The 26,394-nt window shown below is 35.7% G+C and overlaps 1 protein-coding gene across 2 annotated transcripts in view; it reads left to right on the top strand.

Annotated features, from left to right (window-relative positions):
* The window catches only part of LRCH2 (leucine rich repeats and calponin homology domain containing 2), an 89,218-nt gene that overhangs the window by 22,739 nt on the left and 40,085 nt on the right, over nucleotides 1-26,394 (top strand). For both annotated transcript variants that reach the window (XM_061177819.1, XM_061177818.1), the window contains exons 2-6: nucleotides 9,443-9,587; nucleotides 12,970-13,096; nucleotides 17,524-17,629; nucleotides 17,713-17,849; nucleotides 22,887-23,020. In XM_061177819.1, coding sequence (XP_061033802.1) covers nucleotides 9,443-9,587; nucleotides 12,970-13,096; nucleotides 17,524-17,629; nucleotides 17,713-17,849; nucleotides 22,887-23,020 — 649 coding nt within the window. The remainder of the gene's footprint in view (nucleotides 1-9,442; nucleotides 9,588-12,969; nucleotides 13,097-17,523; nucleotides 17,630-17,712; nucleotides 17,850-22,886; nucleotides 23,021-26,394) is intronic.

The following is a 26,394-nucleotide window of genomic DNA, read 5'->3' as shown; positions in this document are numbered from 1 at the left end:
AGTGGTTATAAAGGCACTTATCCTCAAGGATACTAACTGAGATATCACCTTACTGTTTAAGAAAAAAAATGTACAACTATTTAATTAAAAATTTTTTTGCAGGCATTCTCTCATTAATTCTGATTTTTGAGAAATCTGTTTGTTTTCTGTGTCTGCTGTAACTAGTGACTACAAACTTGGTGGTTTGAAACAACAGAAATTTATTCTCTTATAGTTCTTGAGACCAGAAGTCCAAAATAAGTCTTTTGAAGCTAAAATCAAGGTTTCAGCAGGACCGTAAATCCTCTGGAGGCTCTAGCAGAGAGTCCATTCCTTGCCTCTTCCGGCTTCTGGTGACTGCTGGCATTCCTAAGCCACATCACTCCAATGTCTGCCTCCACCTTCACATGGCCTTTTCCTCAATGTGTCTGTCTCATTTCCCTCTGTCTTCCTCCTATAAAGATACATGTGATGGCATTTAGGGCCCAGCTGGGTGATGCAGGATAATCTCCATTGCAGGATACTTAATTATATCTGCAAAAATTTTTACCCTATAAGCCAACATTCACAGGTTCCAGGAATTAGGACCTGATATCTTTGAGGGCCACCATTCAGCTTACTGCAGGAAGATAAGGAGCAAATTTTAATTTCCTTTTTTTTGTGTGTGGGAAAGGTGAAACATCTTTATAATTGTCTTTTCCCAAGTCCTACTTGTCCCCTAAGAAGGCAGACTTTAAAGCTGTTGTGAAATGAATCTCCCCATAAGGAGTAAATTAACAGTTTGTTTTCCATCTTTAGATGGAACCATAATAAATAAAATACCAATTTTTCATGTACTTCTTGAGTATATGTTCTTTTTTAGTCATGTTATTCTAGTTGCCCCAGTGCACGTGTTCATTAAATGATTTTTAATGTTATAAAAACTTCCTTATGGTTTAATTGTACATCACAAGATAAAAAATTTAAATCAGAGTTTAAATTTTATCCATTATATCTATGTAAAAGTTAATTTTCACTTTTTTGAAGGAAAATATGAGATGCTGTTAGTGTGAGATCAAGAAATTAAAATACAGTTTTGTGTTATTGCCTATCTTTGCCTCTATGGTTGTATTTTTCTTTTGGCACTCTTTTTCTGTTTACCCAATTCTTAGAAAAGATGTTTATACATATTTAAAATCTGAAAAAGCCTAGAACAAGATTTCCTTAATTAGAGGCTTTGTAATGGCTTCAGTTTTAATTTTAACTTTATTATGCTTTACTTAATTAAATTAGAATAATAATTGTAATTTTAAGTGGTATTTACTAAATAAATATATTAGCTCATTCAGAAAATAGTTTATGAATTTAATTAAATTCCCTAAGGGAACTCATAATATTATTATTATTTTTTATTTTTTTATACAGTAGGTTCTTATTAGTTATCTATTTTATACATATTAGTGTATACGTGTCAGTCCCAATCTCCCAATTCATCACATCACCCCACCCCCCGCCACTTTCCCCCCTTGGTGTCCATACGTTTGTTCTCTACATCTTTGTCTCTATTTCTGCCCTGCAAACCGGTTCATCTGTACCATTTTTCTAGGTTCCACATATATGCGTTAATATACGATACTTGTTTTTCTCTTTCTGACTTACTTCACTCTGTATGACAGTCTCCAGATTCATCCACGTCTCTACAAATGATCCAATTTCATTCCTTTTTATGGCTGAGTAATATTCCATTGTATATATGCACCACATCTTCTTTATCCATTCGTCTGTCTATGGGCATTTAGATAGCTTCCATGTCCTGGCTATTGTAAATAGTGCTGCAATGAACATTGGGGTGCATGTGTCTTTTTGAATTATGGTTTTCTCTGGGTATATGCCCAGTAGTGGGATTGCTGGGTCATATGATAATTCTATTTTTAGTTTTTTAAGGAACCTCCATACTGTTCTCCATAGTGGCTGTATCAATTTACATTCCCACCAACAGTGCAAGAGGGTTCCCTTTCCTCCACACCCTCTCCAGCATTTGTTGTTTATAGATTTTCTGATGATGCCCAATCTAACTGGTGTGAGGTGATATCTCATTGTAGTTTTGATTTGCATTTCTCTAATGATTAGTGATGTTGAGCAGCTTTTCATGTGCTTCTTGGCCATCTGTATGTCTTCTTTGGAGAAATGTCTATTTAGGTCTTCTGCCCATTTTTGGATTGGGTTGTTTGTTTTTTTAATACTGAGCTGCATGAGCTGTTTATATATTTTGGAGATTAATCCTTTGTCCGTTGATTCGTTTGCAACTATTTTCTCCCATTCTGAGGGTTGTCTTTTCATCTGGTTTGTAGTTTCCTATGCTGTGCAAAAGCTTTTAAGTTTCATTAGGTCCCAATTGTTTATTTTTGTTTTTATTTCCATTACTCTAGGAGGTGGATCAAAAAGGATCTTGCTGTGATTTACGTCAAAGAGTGTTCTTCTTGTGTTTTCCTCTAAGAGTTTTATAGTGTCCAGTCTTACATTTAGGTCTCTAATCCATTTTGAGTTTATTTTTGTGTATGGTGTTAGGGAATGTTCTAATTTCATTCTTTTAGATGTAGCTGTCCAGTTTTCCCAGCACCACTTATTGAAGAGACTGTCTTTTCTCCATTGTATATCCTTGCCTCCTTTGTCATAGATTAGTTGACCATAGGTGCGTGGGTTTATCTCTGGGCTTTCTATCCTGTTCCATTGATCTATGTTTCTGTTTTTGTGCCAGTACCGTATTGTCTTGATTAGTATAGCTTTGTAGTGTAGTCTGAAGTCAGGGAGTCTGATTCCTCCAGCTCCGTTTTTTTCTCTCAAGGCCGCTTTGGCTCTTCAGGGTCTTTTGTGTCTCCGTACAGATTTTAAGATTTTTTGTTCTAGTTCTGTAAAAAATGCTATTGGTAACTTGATAGGGATTGCATTGAATCTGGAGATTGCTTTGTGTAGTAGAGTCATTTTCACAATATTGATTCTTCCAATCCAAGAACATGGTATATCTCTCCATTTGTTTGTATCATCTTTAATTTCTTTCATCAGTGTCTTATAGTTTTCTGCATACAGATCTTATATCTCCCTAGGTAGGTTTATTCCTAGGTATTTTATTCTTTTTGTTGCAATGGTAAATGGGAGTGTTTCCTTAATTTCTCTTTCAGATTTTTCATCATTCGTGTATAGCAATGCAAGAGATTTCTGAGCATTAATTTTGTATCCTGCAACTTTACCAAATTCATTGATTAGCTCTAGTGGTGTTCTGGGGACATCTTTAGGATTCTCTATGTATAGTATCATGTCATCTGCAAACAGTGACAGTTTTACTTCTTCTTTTCCAATTTGTATTCCTTTTATTTCTTTTTCTTCTCTGATTGCCTTGGCTAGGACTTCCAAAACTATGTTGAATAATAGTGGTGAGAGTGGACATCCTTGCCTTGTTCCTGATCTTAGAGGAAATGCTTTCAGTTTTTCACCATTAAGAATGATGTTTGCTGTGGGTTTGTCGTATATGGCTTTTATTATGTTGAGGTAGGTTCCCTCTATGCCCACTTTCTGAAGAGTTTTTATCATAAATGGGTGTTGAATTTTGTCAAAAGCTTTTTCTGCATCTATTGAGATGATCATATGGTTTTTCTTCTTCCATTTGTTAATATGGTGTATCACATTGATTGATTTGCATATATTGAAGAATCCTTGCATCCCTGGGATAAATCCCACTTGATCATGGTGTATGATCCTTTAAAGTGTTGTTGGATTCCGTTTGCTAGTATTTTGTTGAGGATTTTTGCATCTATATTCATGAGTGATATTGGTCTGTAATTTTCTTTTTTTGTAGTATCTTTGTCTGGTATTGGTATCAGGGTGATGGTGGCCCTGTAAAATGAGTTTGGGAGTGTTCCTTCCTCTGCAGTTTTTTGGAAGAGTTTGAGAAGGATGGGTGTTAGCTCTTCTCTAAATGTTTGATAGAATTCACCTGTGATGCCATCTGGTCCTGGACTTTTGTTTGTTGGAAGATTTTTAATCAGTTTCAATTTCATTACTTGTGATTGGTCTGTTCATAATTTCTATTTCTTCCTGGTTCAGTCTTGGAAGGCTATACCTTTCTAAGAATTTGTCCATTTCTTCCAGGTTGTCCATTTTATTGGCATAGAGTTGCTTGTAGTAGTCTCTTAGGATGCTTTGTATTTCTGTGGTGTCTGTTGTAACTTCTCCTTTTTCAGCTCTAATTTTATTGATTTGCGTCCTCTCCCTCTTTTTCTTGATGAGTCTGGCTAATGGTTTACCAATTTTGTTTATCTTCTCAGTGAACCAGCTTTTAGTTTTATTGATCTTTGCTATTGTTTTCTTTGTTTCTATTTCATTTATTTCTGCTCTGATCTTTATGATTTCTTTTCTTCTACTAACTTTGGGTTTTGTTTGTTTTTCTTTCTCTAGCTCCTTTAGGTGTAAGGTTAGATTGTTTATTTGAGATTTTTCTTGTTTCTTGACGTAGGATTGTATTGCTATAAACTCCCCTCTTAGAACTGCTTTTGCTGCATCCCATAGGTTTTGGATCGTCGTGTTTTCATTGTCATTTGTCTCTAGGTATTTTTTGATTTCCTCTTTGATTTCTTCAGTGATCTCTTGGTTATTTAGTAACATATTGTTTAGCCTCCATGTGTTTGTGTTTTTTATGTTTTTTCCCCTGTAATTGATTTCTAATCTCATAGCATTGTGGTCAGAAAAGATGCTTGATATGACTTCAATTTTCTGAAATTTACTGAGGCTTGATTTGTGACCCAAGATGTGATCTGTCCTGGAGAATGTTCCATGCGCACTTCAGAAGAAAGTGTAATCTGCTGTTTTTGGATGGGATGTCCTATAAATATTAATTAAATCTATCTGGTCTATTGTGTCATTTAAAGCTTGTGTTTCCTTATTAATTTTCTGTTTGGATGATCTGTCCATTGGTGTGAGGTGTTAAAGTCCCCCAGTGTTGTTGTGTTACTGTCGATTTCCTCTTTTATAGCTGTTAGCAGTTGCCTTATGTATTGAGGTGCTCCTATGTTGGGTGCATATATATTTATAATTGTTATATCTTCTTCTTGGATTGATCCCTTGATTGTTATTTAGTGTCCTTCCTTGTCTCTTGTAACATTCTTTATTTTAAAGTCTATTTTGGCTGATATGAGAATTGCTACTCCAGCTTTCTTTTGATTTCTATTTGCTGGGAATATCTTTTTCCATTCCCCTCACTTTCACTCTGTATGTGTCCTTATGTCTGAAGTGGGTCTCTTGTAGACAGCATATATATGGGTCTTGTTTTTGTATCCATTCAGCAAGCCTGTGTCTTTCGGTTGGAGCATTTAATCCATTCACGTTTAGGGTAATTATCGATATGTATGTTCCTATTACCAGTTTTTTAATTGTTTTGGGTTTGCTTTTGTAGGTCCCTTTCTTCTCTTGTGTTTCCCACTTAGAGAAGTTCCTTTAGCATTTGTTGTAGAGCTGGTTTGGTGGTGCTGAATTCTCTTAGCTTTTGCTTATCTGTAAAGCTTTTGATTTCTCCATCCTTGCCCGGTAGAGTAATCTTGGTTGTAGGTTCTTCCCTTTCATCACTTTAAGTATATCATGCCACTCCCTTCTGGCTTGTAGAGTTTCTGCTGAGAAATCAGCTGTTAACCTTATGGGAGTTCCCTTGTATGTTATTTGTCATTTTTCCCTTGCTGCTTTCAATAATTTTTCTTTGTCTTTAATTTTTGCCAATTTGATTACTATGTGTCTTGGCATGTTTCTCCTTGGGTTTATCCTGTACGGGTCTCTCTGCACTTCCTGCAGTTGGGTGGCTATCTCCTTTCCCATGTTAGGGAAGTTTTTGACTGTAATCTCTTCAAATATTTTCTTGGGTCCTTTCTCTCTCTCTTCTCCTTCTGGGACCCCTGTAATGCAAATGTTGCTGCGTTTAATGTTGTCCCAGAGGTCTCTTAGGCTGTCTTCAGTTCTTTTCATTCTTTTTTCTTTAGTCTGTTCTGCAGCAGTGAATTCCACCATTCTGTCTTCCAGGTCACTTATCCATTCTTCTGCCTCAGTTATTCTGCTAATGATTCCTTCTAGTGTAGTTTTCATTTGAGTTATTGTATTGTTCATCTCTATTTGTTTGTTCTTTAATTCTTCTAGGTCTTTGTTAAATATTTTTTGCATCTTCTCGATCTTTGCCTCCATTCTTATTCTGAGGTCCTGGATCATCTTCACTATCATTATTCTGAATTCTTTTTCTGGAAGGTTGCCTATCTCCACTTCATTTAGTTGTTTTTCTGGGGTTTTATCTTGTTCCTTCATCTGGTATATAGCCCTCTGCCTTTTCATCTTGTCTATCTTTCTGTGAATGTGGTTTTTGTTCCACAGGCTGCAGGATTGTAGCTGTGTTGTAATTTAACTAAATAGTCTTGTTTTTGGAGGCAAAAGAACATGAAGCATCATACAATAATATATAAATTATTAAAATAATATCCTGATACTATTTAAATTATTAATACTGATATTTTGGCTTTTTCTCTGGTTACTTCTTTGAACACTCTCTTTATTACGCTTCTTGTGTTTTCTCTTGACTATTATTTTCAGTCTTCTCTGCTTGCTGTTTTTTTTCTACTCAACTTGTTAATCTTGTTCTTCTGGATGGCCCAGTCTTGAACTTTCTTTCTGACTCAATACTCTGATTTTAGGTGATGTCTTCCATTTCTATGATTTTAGAGTGCTAACCATATTCCCACAACTTTCAGTTTAATATATCCATCCCAGACCTCACGTCTGAGATCCAGAATGATCTGATTAACTGTCCATTTCACAGTCCCCTGTGGGATATCTTTCAGTTATCTCAGTTTATACAAATATAAAATTGAACCCTTGATTCTAACCTCTGTTTCAAAAAACAAAACAAAACCGTACAAGCAAAAACAAGAACAAAAATCCTGTTCCACTTCTCACTCTTCTATTAAGTAGCATCATTTAGTTGCCTAGGCCAGAATTCTGGGTGCCATCCTCGATTACTACCTCTTATTTATCCCACATAAACAATCACTTGCACAATTCTTGGAAGTACTAATATCAAATATATTTCAAATTCTATCTACTTTTTTTTAATCCCTATTCTTGCAGTCTCAATGCAAGCTACCATCGTCTGTTTCTAGGACCAGTGTATTATCTATGAGTACTTACTAGATACACAGAATAAGAAACTGGGCATAATTTTGTTTTTAGTATTTCAAATTAACTGTAATCAGTAATTTTCAACTCCCAACTCCCAGGGTTCTTTTTTATTTTTATTTTTTTTTGGGTATGTTGGGTCTTCATTGCTGCACACGGGATTTCTCTCATTGCAGTGAGTGGGTGCTACTCTTTGTTGCAGTGCGCAGGCTTATTGCGGTGGCTTCTCTTATTGTGGAGCACAGGCTCTAGGTGCGCGGGCTTCAGTAGTTGTGGTGCGTGGGCTCAGTAGCTGTGGCTTGCAGGCTCTAGAGCGCAGGCTCAGTAGTTGTGGCACACGGGCTTAGTTGCTCCGCAGCATGTGGGATCTTCCCAGACCAGGGCTCGAACCTGTGTCCCCTGCATTGGCAGGCGGATTCTTAACCACCGCACCACCAGGGAAGCCCAACTCCCAGGATTCTGAAGTTACAAGGATAAGAGGTAAAAGTCAAATGTAAAAGAAACATTCTAAACTAAAGTAAAAAATGACTTAATTTTTCCCCCTAAATAGAACTGTACGATGCTTGGGTGCTCAGAGGAGGTGAGCCAGGAAAATGAAAGTTCAGAATTTGGTTTCTAATAATTCTGTCTATCCTTTTATTTAGTTATTCAGAATCTTATGGTTGGAGGAAGAAGAATCCAAATTAATCTTTATATTATATAATCATAACTAAAGTTTTCTTTAGCCAATTACGAAATTTTGCATTAGGTGAGTGTGTGTGTATACACACATACATAAAAACATATTAATGCATGTATATTAATATTCTGAATAGGGAATTTATTATACTGCTAAATATGTAGGTCTCATCCCTCAGAGTGAGGAAGTTGAGTGTTCGTAGGAAACTCTTCTTATGAGGGCATACCAGATGCTAAGTGAGGTACAGTGGGCTAAAATACACTATAGATGTTCTTCTTGACAGAGGTGAATGATAGTCTTATGTTTTTAACCAAATAAGTATAATGAAGTTGTGTAAGCAAAGTATATTCCTACTGTAAGATAGCTAATTTGATAGTTGTTCAGGCAGTGGTTCTCTACAGGGGTAGGAGGGTTTGTACTCCAGGGGACATATTTTGGCCTTCATGACTAGAGGGTGTTACTAGCATCTAGTAGGTAGTTGTCAGGGATGCTGCTAAATATCCTACCATGCCCGGGATATCCTCATACAACAAACAGTTATACAGCCCAAAAGGTCAATAGTACTTTGGTTGAGAAACTCTTTTAGGGTATTTTTTTTCAACCTGCCACATGATATCCTAAATATTTTTCAAAATTTCATTTAACAAAGAAACTGTCAATAGAGGTATAATAGTTATAATAATTCCATGATTTTATTTTTATGAAAACTTAAATGAATAGAAGTATATTTGTGTGTACCTGAAATAATTTAGGAGAGGAAGGAATCAAGGGCAAACATCAAGTTTCTGGTTTGAGCAGCTCGTGAGGAGGATGTTGGTGACATTATCTAAGATGAGAGAAACAGATATGTGGAAGAAGATCTTCAGTTCCGATTTTACACTTGGAGAGTTTGAGGTGCCTGAGAGCTATCCAGAGGAAGTCCTAAAGATTAGAACATAGGTGTTCAAACATATATTTAATTTGAAATTTGTCAATATATGAATACTAACCCCAGTTTTGGATAAAATCACCTAATAGAGTATATATCTTAAGTAAAGAGTACCTTATGTCACAGCCCTTAGGAACACTAACATTCACAGTACGGGTAGAGAAGAATCTAGCAAGAGACTAAGAAGTAGCCAGGGAGATAATAGGAAATGATCCAGAAATGTAGTCTTCCAAGCCAAGGGAAGAGAAATATTTCCAGATGGATGACTGGTGGTTGATAATGGAGGCTGTTGGCGACCTTGGTGGGCATGAGAATGAATAGAAAGCAAATTACAGTGGGTTGAGAAGTCCATGGTAAGTAAGACAGTTATGTTGTAGATTTATGTAAGTTTGGCTGTAAAGGAGGCAGAGGTGGATGGAGGTTGATGTGGGATCAGGGGAGGTTTTTTTCATGTTTTTAAATATCAGAGAGAATTCCTCACTGGTACTTTAAAAGATAATGTTTAAAGATAGTGATGTATATAAAGTACAGTTTGTTAATGAACAGACTTTCCATGAGGTAAATATTTAAAATAGTTGCTTGGATTCTAAGTGATTCAGCAAGTATGAAAATAGTTCTGTTAATTACCATAAATACAAGTGTATGTTTGACACTCAAACATTACTTTTATTTTTCAGATCTTTCAAGGAATCGTTTTACAGAAATTCCTTCTGATGTCTGGTTATTTGCACCTCTTGAAACGTTAAATTTATATCATAATTGCATCAAAACCATTCCTGAAGCCATTAAAAACCTACAGATGTTAACATACCTTAACATTAGGTAAGGAAACAATTTTGGGGGGGTAGATTTTGTTTTTTATTACAGTTCTGATTCTTTTTAGTTGAAAAGGAATGTATTTGGTTTGGCTATGTAGCCTATATCTCAGGAGTATCTTATTTGTATTTTTTATATATCCACATTATAGGCTTTTGGTCTTGTTCTTGACAGCAGTGTTTCTCAAACTTTACTGTGCACAGGAATCAGATGCAGATTCTGATTCCATAGGTCTGCAGTGGGGCCAGCATTTCTAACAGCTCCCTGGTAATGCCCATGCCTGCTGGTCCTTAGATCACTTTGAGTAGCAAGGCTTTAGATCAGAAATATTTTACTGAAATCATAGCACCACAACACAGATTTATTTACATGCATCCTCAGTTAAAGTGGAGCATTATAAAGAAACAGTTCTTGATTTATATTTTTCACTGTCGTGACTTCTTGTTGCTACTTCAAGGATGGATAGATTGGCATGGGAGTATTGGAAGGTTAGGAAGTGGGTAATTGATGTTAATAATAAGTGCTTACTGTGTGCCAAGCAGTGTTACAAATACTTTACCCGTATTACCTCATCGCATCTTCACAACAGCATTTTGAGATATGTGGTTATTATCCCTGCACTGCAGATGAGGAAACTGAAGCACAGAGAGAGGTTAACTATTTGCCCAAAATTATATATATTGCAAGTGGTAGAGCCAAGATTCAAATCAAAGCAGCAGTATGGCTATAGAACTCTCATTCTTAGCTATTACCCTATATTTATAATAGAGTGAACTTTGAATAAGTATAAGAAAAAAATTACCCTATCAAATGAGTGACATTGAATGGAAACTGGTATATTGTGACTTAACTTTAGAATCTTTTTCTTATTTTTCTTTTATGTTTCTAGTTATAAAGAATAATTTCTTCCCCCCTCCTTAACAAAGTTACTTGTCTAAATACTCATATAGGGAAGTAGTAAATATAATTAATATACATAAATAATAGCATTTCTTTCTCTCTGTGATATATTATTTATTATGTATGTCTCCCCCAGTGGTGTAACCTGTCAGTACATACTATAACTGAATATAATACTTTAACTGAAACCATTTTACACCTTAAAATGTGTGAGAGGAATTTCCTTTCATAGAGGTTGGTCATTTGGGTTGTTCCTTTCTCTAATTGGGTACATAATCTCCTTGGCTTCGCTTGGGAAAGGTTTGAGGAAAGTGAGGTATTTTTAAGTTGCTTTGTCTTTGTTTTATTTTCTTCTTTTATGGAAAAAATGATTTGTCAAAATTGAATTGCATTTCTATATTAACATGTATGGTATATCTTAGAATAGTTTTGCTAAAACTTTCTGTGATTCTTTCCCGTTTTGATCTCTAAAAGTTGACTCCTGGTTTTCGTTTACAGTCAGAGAAATTTTTGAACACACTGTATTAAAATAACATTTGTTCTAGTGACTGACTTCCTTTGACTATCTCTAAAACATGTGGCAAAAAAGTGAAGATTGATGACTTATTAGCTATGTGTAAAGAAATGGAAAGCTGACTGCTAACTCGATAAACCTGCTTCTTAAGGGAAGAAAAGAAGCCAATTTTTAAACTTTCTTGGTCTGAGGGAGATTAGAATGAGTTTGTATGTGCCATTCTTTTTCCTGTTTAGTTTTTATTTTGGTGAAAAGATCTTGAGAAACTTGTAAGATAATTTTTTAGCTTTCTTTCTTCCTGGATTCTACTCTCCTTTTCAGTGGAATCCTCAGGAAGATCCCTGTGTGCTCTAGACAGACCACTTTCCCAAGGATCCTACTTGATCCTTAAAGTGCAAGGGTTGTGACAAGCACCTGGCATATTTGACATTCCACCAGTCTGGCTAGGATTGCTGGTCTTGGGGCATTATCCTTTTTTATTAAAGTCTGTGCCATGTGATTAAAGCTAGTCTAGTGTTTCTGGATGTCCTCTGCAGGCATAAAATGAGGTAAAAGGTCTTGAAGTCCCCCCAGTGGGGTAACATTGGGCTTTTGTTGCTCTGCATGTTACACAAAATGCTAGGTACAAGTCTATAAATATCACTTTGAAAAGCAGGAAAAATAATAGCAAATTGCTAATGAATGCTTGGTAGTATGTAAATATAATGACACACTTTATATATTTTGGTAGTAGGATTGTCTTAGTCTGTTCTTGTGGTGCTGTAACAGAATACCATAGACTAGGTGGCTTATAAACAACAGAAATTTATTTTTCACAGTTCTGGGGGCTGGGAAGTTCAAGTTCAAAGTTCCAGCAGATTCGTGTCTGGAGAAGACTTGCTTCCTGGTTCATATAGATGGCTGGCTTCTAGCTGAGTCCTCACATGGCGTAAAGAGCAAGGGAGCTCTCTGGGATCTCTTTTTAAGGCCACTGATCCACCTCCCTAAGGCCCCACCTCCAAATACCATCACATTGGGGATTAGGTTTCAACATTATAGTTTTCAGTGGGGAGGACACAGTCTACAGCAGGGATTGTTTGGGTCAGTCTGCATTGGCATGTAAATTTGACCAAAATTAGTTTGAGGGTAAGGGACCCAGAGCCAAATTGCCTGGATTTGAATCCTGACTCTCCCACTTACCAGCTCTGTGACTTTGAGCAGTTTACTTAATCTCTTTTAGACTTTTTCTTCATCTGTAAAATGGGCATCATGATAGTGTCTGTCTTCCTAAAGTAGGTTGTTTTGAGGGTTAGTCAAGTTAATTCGTGTGAGGTGCTCTGAACATGGCCTGCCGCATAGTAAGCACTCAATAAATGTTAGTTGTTCTTATATTTAAATGTATGCACAGAGACAGGAATGTTGTATCAACTTTTAGCTGAGATAAAGGTGCTAGTAGACTGTTCTACCATAAACCCATAACAAAAGCGAATGGGTTAGGGTTACTACCTGTTTTTAGAGATATAATCCTATTCATTCTTTCATAAATTTGAACACAGCACATGCAAATTTATCCTTGGAGCCTTTCCCTAGAGGTGTAGAGGTATTGAATATAGTGAAATTATGCCAGAGAGCAAGGTTCTAGCAATTTCTAGCTCAGAAAAATGATTCTAGGTTTTGAGGGCTGGTGGTGTGTAGGACAATATCATAGGTAACAGCACAGGCTTTGCAGTCTGTTGTGCCTGGGCAAGTCGCTTAAGCAATTTTAACCTTTATTTTTACTTGTATAATGGAGATAATAGTCTTGTGGGGTTACTATGAGGATTAAGTGAGATAGTGCATGTAAAGATTTTAGCCTGTTACAAAGTAAGCACTCATTAAATGATAGTTACTATTTAGTGAAAATTTATTTACTTTTGAGGTGATTTGTTCTTTTTCAACATAACATGTCAAGTTTCAGACATATTTCTCATAATGAGACTTTCTTATTCTTTTCAGTCGAAATCTTTTATCAACATTGCCAAAATACCTATTTGATCTTCCCCTTAAAGTTTTGGTCCTCAGTAATAATAAACTGGTATCCATTCCAGAAGAAATCGGGAAGTTAAAAGATTTAATGGAATTGGTGAGTAAAATAGTTGCATCGATTGTATATAATATGCATAATACATACCTTTATATTTCTGAAGATTGATTCCTTTATGGAACTTCACTGTGATTAAAAAAAAATAACTTGGTATATGCCTAAGTTCACTTTAGTGAAATTTTGAGATACCATTGCTTATGTCTGATTTTAGCTCACAGCTACAATAAAAGCCTGGTTGTTCCTCAGTCCTAGTGAGGTTAGAAGGCTTGCTTACAAGTCTTAAATGCTTTCAAACAAATAAGCATTTGTCTATCCATCTTGTGGACAGTAAAGGTCTTAGACCAGGAAGAGATAAGGTGTTTTTTTTTTTTAAGGTTTTACAGGGCTTCTATGAAAGCGTCAGAGAGAGGAGAGTACAATGCCTACAAACAGTAGAATTAATAAAATGACCTTCCTCTCCTGTATCCTTGTGTGATTTTATGACACCAAGATAAATGGAACCAAGATAAATGGAAAGAGGCCATTTATATAATTGATTATAGAAATTGATATAATTGATTATAGAAATATAGGAATAATTTAAAGTAATTACTTTGAACGTACCATTGTAGGTATTAAAGGACATTGAACTCTGAGAGAAACATAATCAAATCTTCAAAGCACTGAGCTGTTTTCACATTTTTCTGTTACTTCTACCTCATACAATATACCATGCTGTTTATTTTTATTTTCTGTTTTATCTTGAGTAATGCTTTCCCAATACATAGATTCTTTTAAAAAGTGTTCATAAATATGACTTTTTAATGTGTGGAGGGCCAAAAGTTTTCTTGAGGAATTTATGTACAGTTTTATAATGGGAAATTAATGTGCAAATAGAATGTAAGGAACAGAAATTTCAGGAATGTCTTTTTTTTTTTTATTCATTAGAGAATACCTGCATGTGCAATTGTAATGCAAAGAAACTTCCTTGAACTTAGTCTTGTTATGTTGTAGAACCACAGAATTTTAATATTGTAAGAGATCTTATAAGTGATCAGATATAACCACTTCCTAACGCAGGAATCCCTGACACATCTAGTTGTATATTTTCAATGGTGGACAAATCTTCGCGTGTGTGTATCTGAGGCAGCCCTAATTCTCTTTTGCAGAACTTTGTTATCTTTCTTATTTTGAACTAAGATACATGCCCCTATGACTTTTATCCATTGGTCCTGGGACTGCCATGTGAAGAAGTATAGATAATGACAACTTTTCTTCCCTTCGGATATTTGTAATCTGTTGTATGTCTGCTCTCCATTTTACCAAACTCTAAGACCTGTTTTTCTGTAGCTTAAACATCTTTATTTTATTCCTTTTCATATTTTCTATATTTCTATTCTTTATTACTTTTTATTTTTAGCTATTTCTATACTGAAAATGCTCCCTTTTATTAAGGTCTCTTTTAATGTTACACTCACAAATGAACAGAAGATGCCAGATGTGATCTAACAAATTCATATTACAAGGGACCCATTACTTTCTTTGCCCTGCACACTGTTAATGTTTTTAAAGATTTTATATATATATTCTAGTTTAAGATTCTGTGGCTCTGTAATTTCTTTTCCATTCAGTTTTTGGCCCTATGTTCTAAATTGTATTACATGAGATAGTTTTTGGATAAATGAAATTTCAAAAATATTTAGGATTTTTAGATTTAGTGTAGTATTTTTATTTAAATAGAATGTGAAAAAATATTAACCATTATTTTAGTAGGCACTATAAAATTATTGTGCTTTATTTTTTTTTATTTTTTTAACATCTTTATTGGAGTATAATTGCTTTACAATGGTGTGTTAGTTTCTGCTTTATAACCAAGTGAATCAGTTATACATATACATATGTTCCCATATCTCTTCCCTCTTGCGTCTCCCTCCCTCCCACCCTCCCTATCCCACCCCTCTAGGTGGTCACAAAGCATGGAGCTGATCTCCCTGTGCTATGCGGCTGCTTCCCACTAGCTATCTATTTTACGTTTGGTAGTATATATATGTCCATGCCACTCTCTCACTTTGTCACAGCTTACCCTTCCCCCTCCCCATATCCTCAAGTCCATTCTCTAGTAGGTCTGTGTCTTTATTCCCGTCTTGCCCCTAGGTTCTTCATGACCTTTTTTTTTTTTTTTTTCCTTAGATTCCATATATATGTGTTAGCATACGGTATTTGTTTTTCTCTTTCTGACTTACTTCACTCTGTATGACAGACTCTAGGTCCATCCGCCTCACTACAAATAACTCAATTTCGTTTCCTTTTATGGCTGAGTAATATTCCATTGTACATATGTGCCACGTCTTCTTTATCCATTCATCTGTTGATGGACACTTAGGTTGCTTCCATGTCCTGGCTATTGTAAATAGAGCTGCAATGAACATTTTGGTACATGACTCTTTTTGAATTCTGGTTTTCTCAAGGTATATGCCCAATTTATTGTGCTTTAAACTCTCAAAATTAGTAATGGTGGGTAGGTTGCATTAGGCTGGCTAATTGACAGTTTTAAATCACACAATGAATTTGTAGGTATTACCTGTCATTGGAATGTTTTCCCAGGACACTATTCCATAAGAGTGTGGTAGCCAGCTATAGTGAAGTTCTGTCATTAGATCTAGGAAATACTCTCAGGCCTTCAATCCCCAGCAGAGTATTTTGTAGAGTGCCCATTGGTGAGTGGGTCAGTATCCTGTGCCTGGGTTTATTTCTTCTGGGAAGTGGCAGCTACCTATCAAATTTTTATGGATTTTTTTGTATGGAAGTCTTCAGTATTAGACACCTTCGGGAGGAAGCCATAGTATTTGCTTTAATGGGCATTTTCCCAAAATTTTATTATCCATCGTTTGGACAATAACCTATCTTCAACACAACAGCTAAGGTGATCCTGTCAAAACATAAGTCAGATCATGTCATACCTCTGTTTAAAAGTTTCTGGTACCTGCCCATGTCTCTGAGTAAAAGCCGAAGTCTTGCCCCTCCCTCCATCCTAGCCTTCCCCTTGTCCACTTCCCTCTAGCTACATGGGATTCCTTGCTGTTCTTAGTACATGTCACACATGCTTTGCCTAAGAGCCTTTACATTTATTGTTCCTTCTGTATGGAATATTCCTTTCTTATGTATTGGCATGGCTCATACTCTCACCTCTGATAATATTGCTCAAATATCAGCTTCTTCATGAAACAATCTAAATTGCTAATATCCCTCCCCACTATTACTAGTACTGCCATTTTCCTTTACCCTGCTCTGTTTTTTTCTTCCATAGCACTTATCACCTTCTAGCATATTGTATAATCTACTCCCCTTGTTAGAATGCAAGTTCCATAAGGAGCTATGAAGGCAGGAATTTTTGTTTGTTTTATTCATTGATGTGTCCCCGGCACCTACAACAGTGCCTAACAAATAGTTTGTATTTGATAAATATTTGTTGTTGAATGAAGATGCCTTAGATATAGTTTGAAAGAAGTATGTAGGATACATTTTTAAAATCATCTGTGGGTTAGATGATTAGATATTATTTAATATTCTTTATCTTCTTTTGAATTTACCCTCCTGCCTTTTTTACTTTTGATAAAACAATATATGTATGTGCCACTCCTCTCTCTCTAAACTAATGTCAGTTCCAGAAAGTTGGCAATTGGGGGCAGTTGCAGTACAATGTGAATTTCATTTGCAGTGTGTCTGGAATGACTGCTGCCTGAGATCTTGTTGCAGATTTTTCTTCCCTTTTTTTTGATGTGATAGTAAGAAAGGGGAGGGAGAGGGACCACAACAGGTAAATAACTTAAGCTGTGCCTTTATCCTCTTATTTTGGAAATGTGGTATTGTTTACCTTTAAATTGGGGTTTGCATTTTAACTTAACCCTGGGACATTTCTGATTAGATCTCCTAGAATGCCTTTTGGTTATGACTGTGAGCCACAAAATTTTGAGCTTATAATCCCTCATGTTTTGTATCCCTTTGAGAAATAGGTTTAGTTAAATCTATTCTGACCATGGTCTTTGGTTCCTCAGCTCACATCTGTAAATCCTTGACTTTCTCAGCTTCTGCCCAACCAAGTATCTCAAAACAACTACTATAATTGACAAATTATCACAATGATTGATAGTTGTCTTTCATTTTACCTATGAATGAAGAGCACCTGGATCATCCTTACTTCTGTTTTTAGTTGGTAAGAGTGGTCTTTAGTTGAGATTTTCAAAAGGCTGACTTATGTAGTACTAAGTTGTAACCTTACAGTTTTGCACAGAAAAATTTATGTTAACTGTGCTGGGTTGATTTCACGATGTAATATAAATGGAAATCTGCCTGATAATCAATGTTTAGAGAAATGACATTAGAGTTGACTTTTACTAGCTATTAGCCATGTGCTTTAATTTAAAAGTTGAAATACATCTCTATTTCTCTGTTAGTTTGTTATAATTTTATTTTCTTGTTTTCCTTAGGATATTAGCTGCAATGAGATTCAGGTTCTTCCCCAACAAATGGGAAAATTACAATCACTTAGAGAGCTAAATATAAGAAGAAATAATCTTCATGTATTGCCAGATGGTAAGATGCTCACTGTTCTTACTCATGTGAATAAGAGAGTACCTATGTAGAATTTAATTTAATTATTTTTTATTCCTGAACAGAATTAGGAGATCTTCCCTTAGTCAAGCTGGATTTCTCTTGTAATAAAGTGACTGAAATTCCAGTTTGTTACAGGAAGCTGCATCATTTACAAGTAATAATTTTGGATAACAATCCATTGCAGGTACCACCAGCGCAGGTTTGTAATTTTAAAAAATGATACTTGTTTCTTCTATTTTTATTAAGAATTATATCTGTTACTGGTAAATCAAAACGCATCAGAATTAAGAGTCAATTTGTTTTTGAGGTATTGTCTCAAAGAGTTTTTCTGAGAAGTGACTTTTTCACTTTGGCAGGATGTTTAGCGTACTTTCTAGAGAATAGGATTTGGATCACCCAGATACCAACTTTCTGCTTGTGAACTGATCATTCTGGTTGTCTATGTTATTTTAAAAGGATAGACTATGGAGTCTCTACCTCTGTCCTACTCAGGTATATATCTACTTGAGATTTGTTGTGTGATTGATTGGAATACAGTTTTAGCACTGATAGGTGGAATCATAACAGAAAGAAAAATATACAAGTGGAAAAGTTTTAATTCATACTTTTAGTTTGAGAATTAAATCCACGTGGAATCCACTAAAATGATAGCATAGGAATACACTAAGCTGTAAACCCACGAGGGCAAAGAATGAGACAGAAGAGGACAGCAGGGGAAGAGATGGCAACAGAATTTTGGAAAATGGAAAATAAGTGAAATAGTGGTAACTAGGATCTCTACTTACTGCACAGGAGTATCTGGCTGAGGAGGCATATGGTAGTGAAATGCCAGCCTGCACTCTATTTCTAAGCTACGTGCCCTGGCACTGGGTTTGTATACATCCAGAAGACAGGTTGCCTTTTTCTTCCTACAAAGGTGCATTCCACTCATTGCAAAGGAGGTGCCTTTTTAGGCTGGCTGGGGTCCTGGTAGTAGCTGCCCTAGCAGGATGGGGAAAGCTGAAACTGTGTCTGCTGTGGGAGAAGGCAACAAGAAGCAAGCTGATTTTACTGTGTTAAACCTGGGAATGGCTTGAGTGTTTCTTTCGTGATTATTGAAGGAATCATGTAACTATAAATATAGGTATGAAAGACTGAAAACATGAAGGTCTATAGAATATTTAAGGCTTTGATATCCAGTAAACTTTTTGAATGATTGGAGTGTTCTATAACATGTGATGTCTAATACCATAGCCACTTGCTATTGAGTACTTGAAATATGGCTAGTGCGACTAAGGAACCAAATTTTCAATTTAATTTCATTTTGATTAATTGAAATTTAAATAGGTTTACATGGCTAGTGGTTAACATATTTGATACTACAGGTCTAAGTTTACACTCTGATTCTTGTCCTTAGCTCCACAGCTACATGACTTCCCCTCCCTTGCCTTAGCAGAAGCCTAGCGTTTACTCTGAGGAGTAGGTGGATTCTCTCAGATTCTCCTCCTCAGCTCAGCAGCCAAAGGAGTATCGTTCCTTGCCTCAATATAAGCCTGGAGTTTACTCTTTAGAGCAGCACTGTCTATTAGAACTTTCTGTGATGATGGAAATGTTCTAAACCTGCAGTGCGGTAGCCACAAGTGGCTAATGAGCACTTGAAAGTACATAGTGTGACTGAAGAATTGCATTTTTAGTTTTATTTAGATTAAATTTAAATTTAAATTTAAATAGCCACATGTGGCTAGTGACTGCTGTATTGGACAGCACAGCTATAGAGAGACTCAACCAGAGTCAGGGGCTCCAGGTACAGCTGTGGGTAGGGGTGAGACCCCATACTGGAAACAGTGAATGCTTACATACTGAATGCTGGGACTCTCCAGTAGATGTCTCTTGCTTGGCTCCCAGAATACTTGCAGCCTCTCTTATATATCTCAGGCAGAGTTGGTGGATTTCTCTCTTGGTAAACTGATTGAACTAGGAGAGAAGACCTATAGATATACTGATCATTGGCAGGCCCCTGAAGAAGTGTGCAGTCACTGTCTGAAATCTAGACAGTGAGGCTCACCGTTGATAAACTTCTCCCTCATACATAGAGCTTCCATTTGGCTTCTTATTGTTTCACTTTTGAAAATGAACAGACAGCATTGGATCACTAGATATTGCAGAAATAATTTCTAACATGAAAGACAGACCAAAAACACTGAAAGGCTTCCATTGAAACAAAATGGGTCACATTCATAGCGGTGGTAATCAGAATGACTTCTCAGCAGCAGCATGGGAAGCTAGAAGATGTTAGAATGATGCCTTCAAAGACTGAGGAAATATTTCCAACTTTATAACGTCAAACTATCAGTTAAATGTAAGATAGAAAAAAGTTTCAAACATGAAAGATCTCAGAAATTTTAGCTCTCCTGCACCCTTTACTAGGAAGCTAGCAGAGGGTATACTATATCAAAATGAGGGAGTAAATTGAGAAAGAATTCATGTCCAACATAAACAGGTATGCATAGACCTAGACAGCAACAAGTCAGTTTGGAATAGGGGGGTTGTCTCCAAAAAGAAAATAGAAAAAGAAGAAAGAAATTGATAGCTGACTTGATGTGTTTGTCAGTATGGAGCGATGTTTTACAGTTATGTCAGAGTCAGGAATGAATTAGTAATAGGCATACAGAAAATTATGCAAAGGAAAAAAATGGGACAAGTAGTCATTTTAGGAAAAACAAAAACTTACAGGAGAAAGGAAGTGTAATCTAACTAACCTATGTAGTTCATCTGTGAATATTTTCTTGGTCATAATATTGTACATACTGGATTTTGATTTAATGAAAAATTGTGACATAGTTATAATAATAGCAAAGATTTATATGGCACTTACCATGCTCCAGGCACTGTTGAAAATGCTTTACATCCATTAATTCATTTCTTATAGCAACCCTATAAAACAGGTACTGTCATTATACCTCATTTTATATAGGAGGAAACAGAGGCATAGATGTTTAGTGACTTGTCCAAGGTCACACGGCTAGCATATGGTGGAGCCTGGTTTCAGACCAAGGTAGTCTGACTCCAGAATCCATGGTCTAACCACTATGTTATGCTTCTGAAGAGGGAGGAAGTATGTTTATATGAGTTGGTAGGGATTGGGGATGGGAGGAAGGTGGTTTGATGATTTATGATAGTGGTGGTGATCTCGTGGAGACAGCAGTGAGCGATGGGTTGAAGCGAGATCTTAATTCCCTGCCCAGGAATTGAACCTGGGTAGCCTGGGTGAAAACCAGAAATCCTAGCCACTAGACCACCAGGGGCTAGAGGCTAGAAACAAAGTTTCCCTGGCTCTTGCCACGTTTGAAAGCAAGAATGTTTCAAGGAGGCAAAAACTGTAAAAACAGGCACAAAGTTTAGAGACACAGCACAAGTGGGAGAGCACACAGAGAAACTGTTAAGACAGAAGCAAGGCTGAGATACACACCTGGAGAGAAAGGGTGTGGGCGTCCTCCCTAATGAGCAGGAGCGCACCAGAGAGGTGATTCAAGTCACTTATATAGGGCAGTTCTTCCGGGTTTCCTCTGGCCAGTCATCTCGCTTTGCCTGGCTCTGAGTCCATATTTGGTTTAACTCAGGGTCCTCTCCTGTGTGCGCATGCCTCTTTCAGCCAGATGGATTCCAATGCAAGGATTTCTGGGAAGTTGACCAAACATATTATGGTCTGGCGCCCCCTCCCTTCTCTGACCTCTGAGGAACCTTTCTGTGCATGTGTAGTTGGGGAGGTCTCCTTGACCTCAAGAATGAGAAATACTTGGTCTCTTTATCTTGTATCCAAGCAGGACTCAGCTCCTCCTTGCTCCTGCCATTATCTTTATCTTGGAGTATCTGTCCACAGGGGACAGGTTCCAGCTGCTCAGCCTGGGGCCCATCTATCTCATGCCTCAGTGGTAGTGGTAACATAAGGAATCTAAGTCCTCATCTTCCTTAGTAAGACCTCAATAAATAAAATATATAATTGAAAAATAAAAAAATAGCATTAGACCCATGTTATTTATATATATGAAGGTAAAAAGCAGAAACCAACTGAAAGAGTTGAATGTGGGGACTGGGTCTTAGAGATTGAAAGGGGTGGAATGGGGGATTAATTTTTTGTTATCAGTTTTGTAATTCACTTTGATTTTTAAAACTGTACGTGAATTATTATGATATAAATTAAATTTACAAAAGAAAGTAATTTGCCATCATTTAATTTGGAAATAAGAGATAATTTTTAAAAATAGTTTGGACAGATAATAGGATACATTTTAATTGGTAATGTATTTATATTCTAATAGCTCAGATGTTTTAAATTTTCCTTTTAAATGAAGTTTTTCAGTGGTCAGGTCAGATCTGGTATCTATTAGATTTATCCTTTCTACGTGGAATGATAATTACATTTTACTGTACTTTTCTTACTGTTTTCTTTGTTCATTGTTTTTGTGTGTTGCTAGGTTATGTGTGCCCATAAAACAAAACATTTTTTATTCTAATTTTTGAGAAATATTTATTCGATAACACTTATGGTGACTGTAGTTAACCTTTGTAAAGCTGACTTACTGTTTCCCTACTGTGCATTGTCTATCTTTTTTATATAGAATATTTTCTTTCACATAGTATTTTTCCCTTCGTTATTCCTTTTCTTTATCACCAATGTAAATAACTTTTCATGATATTATCTTAGTTGAATTGACCATTTAAAGCTTTATTTTATTCTAACTGGCCTACCATCACACCTTTCAACAAATTCATTTTTCCTATATTTACATTCTTTTGATTAGCTGTTTTGTTCCAGTGTTTAGCCCAAATGACTTAGTGATTCTGATGAGATTACTTTAAAGAATTACATGGATTATTATTGTTTTCTGTTCTCACCACTACAATGAATATATTTCTTTTCATTTTTTTCGAATAAAGGCAACTTTCATGAATTATAAATTTTATATTGTTTAGTGGTTTGTACATTGTGCTTTTAACAAAAATACACAGTGAAATACAGAAAAATTAACTTATTTTTTCTAATAAGAACAGAGACCGCAGTAGAATTTTAGTTGGTATCAGTGTTGTCAGATTTTTTTCACCTAGTGTCAGAAGTACAAATTATTTAAATATGCAGAGTATCTCTCATGATTGTTATGTCTCCGAATAATTTGAGATTATTAAAATTTATCAATAAATTGGTAGATGACATTTATATTTGGACCTATATAATTAAATCTTTATTATTTATTGACAGATATGTTTAAAAGGTAAAGTACACATATTTAAATACTTAAATATCCAAGCATGTTGCAGAATGGATAAGAAACCAGATTCTCTGGATCTTCCATCATTGAGTAAAAGAATGCCCTCCCAACCTCTCACAGACAGGTAATGTAATATTCTGACAGTCTCATTTCATGATGATTGTGTCTTCTTTCTATATAAAAGATATTTATTAATCTCGAGTGTACTGAATATACTTAGACTGATTGGCCCAGTGTTAAATAATTGGCTGAAGTGAAATATCACCATCATAGAATGAACTTTTGGTATACTAGAATACATTCGGAATTTTCTCAAAAATTTATTATTAAAGCTTTTAGTAGTAAAATATAAAAATTTGACATTATAGTACAGAAACACTAATTTCTCAGCACTTGACAACTGTTAATTTTCTCCTGTGATCACTGTTGTACGTTTCAAATAACAAGTAGAATTTGACTTTGAACTGAGGTTAGCGGAAGAGCAAGACATTTCGGGATACCTTTCACCTTCATATTCTTTATGTCTGGATCAAAGTTGAGTTATCATTGATGTTCTCTATGATATTGGTGTTTTTCTACTCATGAGATTTTGAAATGTTAGATTTGATATTTTGTTTTTAATTCATCCTTTGGAGATGTAGATTGGTCTGAACAATTTTATGAAAACATAATTCTGTCCAGTAGCATGGAAAATAATTTGGAGTTGGATGAGAGTATACTGTTGTTAACAGTGCAAGTTCTTGAATTCCCAAATAGGACTTTTTCTTGAATATTTTTGTTGCCTCAGTAGAATTAAATATCAGAACATTAAATTTAGTTCCGAAAGATTATTTTGTTTAATATTATAAATGATAGTAGACCAAACAATTCTATAAAAATTAGAATTAATTCATATACTAATCTCTATTAGTATGCTTTATATTTATTTAAAAATTACTTTAGTAACAGCATTCATTGTATTAGTCATTTATTTATTTTAAAAATATCAGTTGAATGCCTACCGGCAGGTTCAGAGTATGTTTTGTTGAATTATATACACATTGGCCTTGGCCCTCATGAAGCTCACATTCTAGTGGAGGATGTCAGTCAGTAAATAAAGCAAGAACTCACACACACACACACACACACACACACACACACACACACATATAATTTCAAATTGTGGTGACTGCTTTGAAAGAAAGGAACAGGTTTCAGGAGTGTGGTCAGGGAATGTCTCTTTGAGAAGGTGAGGTTTTAAGTCAAGACCTGGAAGGAGAAAAGCTAGCTGTGGCAAGAGTGAGGGGAAGAGCATTTCAGGCAGAAATAATGCCATGTGCAAAGGCGTTAAGTTAGGAAGAAACTTGGTGTGTTAAAAAAACAAAGGAGGCCAGCATTGTGGTACAAGTTGATTTTGGAGAGGTAGTCAGGGCTGAAGTCATGTGGGGGCTTTGGAGGCTGTGGTAAGGAGTTTGAATTTTATTTAAAGTACAGTGGGAAGTCATTGGACAGTTATAAACAGGAGAATAACATGATCTGAATTATGTTTAAAAAAAACTATTTTGGCTCTTACAGAGAGAATACATTGGAAGTATACAAGAGTAGAAGTACAGGGACTAGTTAGGTTGTTGTGGTACTGCCAAGAGATCAAGGGGTCTTGAATAGGGTTATTGCAGTAGAGATTAAAAGGAGTGGACAGAATTGAGATATATTTTGGAGATGTTCTCTAGCAGTGCCATCCAATAGAAAGGCAATGTGAGCCATGTAAGTAATTTTTAATTTTCTTGTAGCCCACTTAAAAAAAGTAATAAACAGGTGAAATTAATTTTAATAATGTATGTTACTTAACCCAATATATCAAAATGTCATTTCAACATATAATTAAATGTAAAAAATTAGTAAGTTATTTCACATTCTTTTTCTTCCTTTTAAATCTTTGAAATCTAGTATGTATTTTACATTTATAGCATGTCTCAATTTGGACTAGTCACATTTCAGATGCTCAATAGCCGTATATGACTGGTGGCTACTGTATTGGACAGTGCAGGTCAATAGAGTTTATTTATGAGTTGGCTTTTGGGTGTGCTTATCTCTCACTCACAGCTGGTACTGAATTACTTAGGAAGTTCTCGTACTTTGAGTTTCACACTCATGTTCTTGGCTATATGGTTCTTAACTACTTTCCGTGCCTTGACTATTTTGTAAACTCTTTATTTTACATAGGCATTACAGTAGCTATACTTATCATCAGCTTTTGGAGTCAGACATAATATGCCTGTGAAGCTCTTCTCCGACCCTTAATAACTATATGTCCTTGTGTCATGATATCTCTGGTTCTCAGCTTTCTTGTATGTGAAAAGGGAAATAATCATATGGATGCTGTCAGGATTAAATGAAATAATGTATATAGAGTACTTAACACAATGTCTTACCCATAATAATTCCTCAACAAATAGCTTATTATTATCATTATCGTCTATTACGAATACACCAATGTATTTTAGTATAGTACATGGATGTATTATTGTGCAGTGGAGTCAGATGGATTTCAGCTCTAATCATGGTTTAATCTCTCTCTTAATTCCTCTGTGGGCTATGTAAGTTATTTAATCTCTCTGAGCCTGTTTCTTTATTTAAAATGTTAGCAATACACACTTTATAAGCTTGTTGTGAGAATTAAATGTGTGTTTGGCAACTAGTTCAATGAATAATATTCAGTAAATGTCATAATTTTTCCCCTTGGGAAGTTAACTTTTATAAGCTGTATTATCTTCATTTGTAAAAAGAAATAATGCATAAATTGTATAATGTAAGGATTATAAATAAAATATGTGTACCTGGCATAGTATCTAACACAATGTAGACACTCAACAAATGCTGGCAATTGTTGCCTCTTTTCATCCTTCAAGATTCATCTCAAATGCCACTTTCTTGGATGAGGCCTTTCTTAACCTTACCAAGGAGAATTAGTTAATCTCTCTTTTCTCACAGCACTTTATATTTACCTGTGTCATATTCTTCAAAACATATAAACATACTCCCTTCCCCTCTGGGCTGAGAGCCCTTTGAAGCCAAACATTTAAAAATTCATCTCATCTCAGGTGTTCAGCATAGTGCCTTGACACTTGGTAATTGCTTCCCTAAGTTTGTTGATATACTTTTGAAAAGTATAAAATCAGTATTTGGGGAGGAAGTATAGCATAGTGATTAAGATCAGGGACTTTAGTGTTAGATAATCTTGGGAACAAATTTAGACTGCCATTTGCAAGTTGCATGTCATTGGGCAATTTTTTCAACCCCTCTTGGCCTCACTTTCCTCTTCCGTAAAATGAGAAAGCACCAATAACTTGCTAGAGTTTTCACAAGGAATGTATAAGGCATTACCTTTAAAGCACCTAGCCCAATTCTTGGCACATAATCAGTGGTCAGTGTAGAGTGTATAGTAAATTTGCAAATTAAAGCGAAAAATATTTTGCAACCTGGGTGGTATACTGTAATTCAGAAATTTGCAAGGACAGC

This window comes from Eubalaena glacialis, chromosome X (genome assembly GCF_028564815.1).
Source record: "Eubalaena glacialis isolate mEubGla1 chromosome X, mEubGla1.1.hap2.+ XY, whole genome shotgun sequence".
Classification (NCBI taxonomy): Eukaryota; Metazoa; Chordata; class Mammalia; order Artiodactyla; family Balaenidae; genus Eubalaena; species Eubalaena glacialis.
Note: the sequence above shows the minus strand (reverse complement) of the source record. Positions and strands in the feature narration are given on the sequence as shown.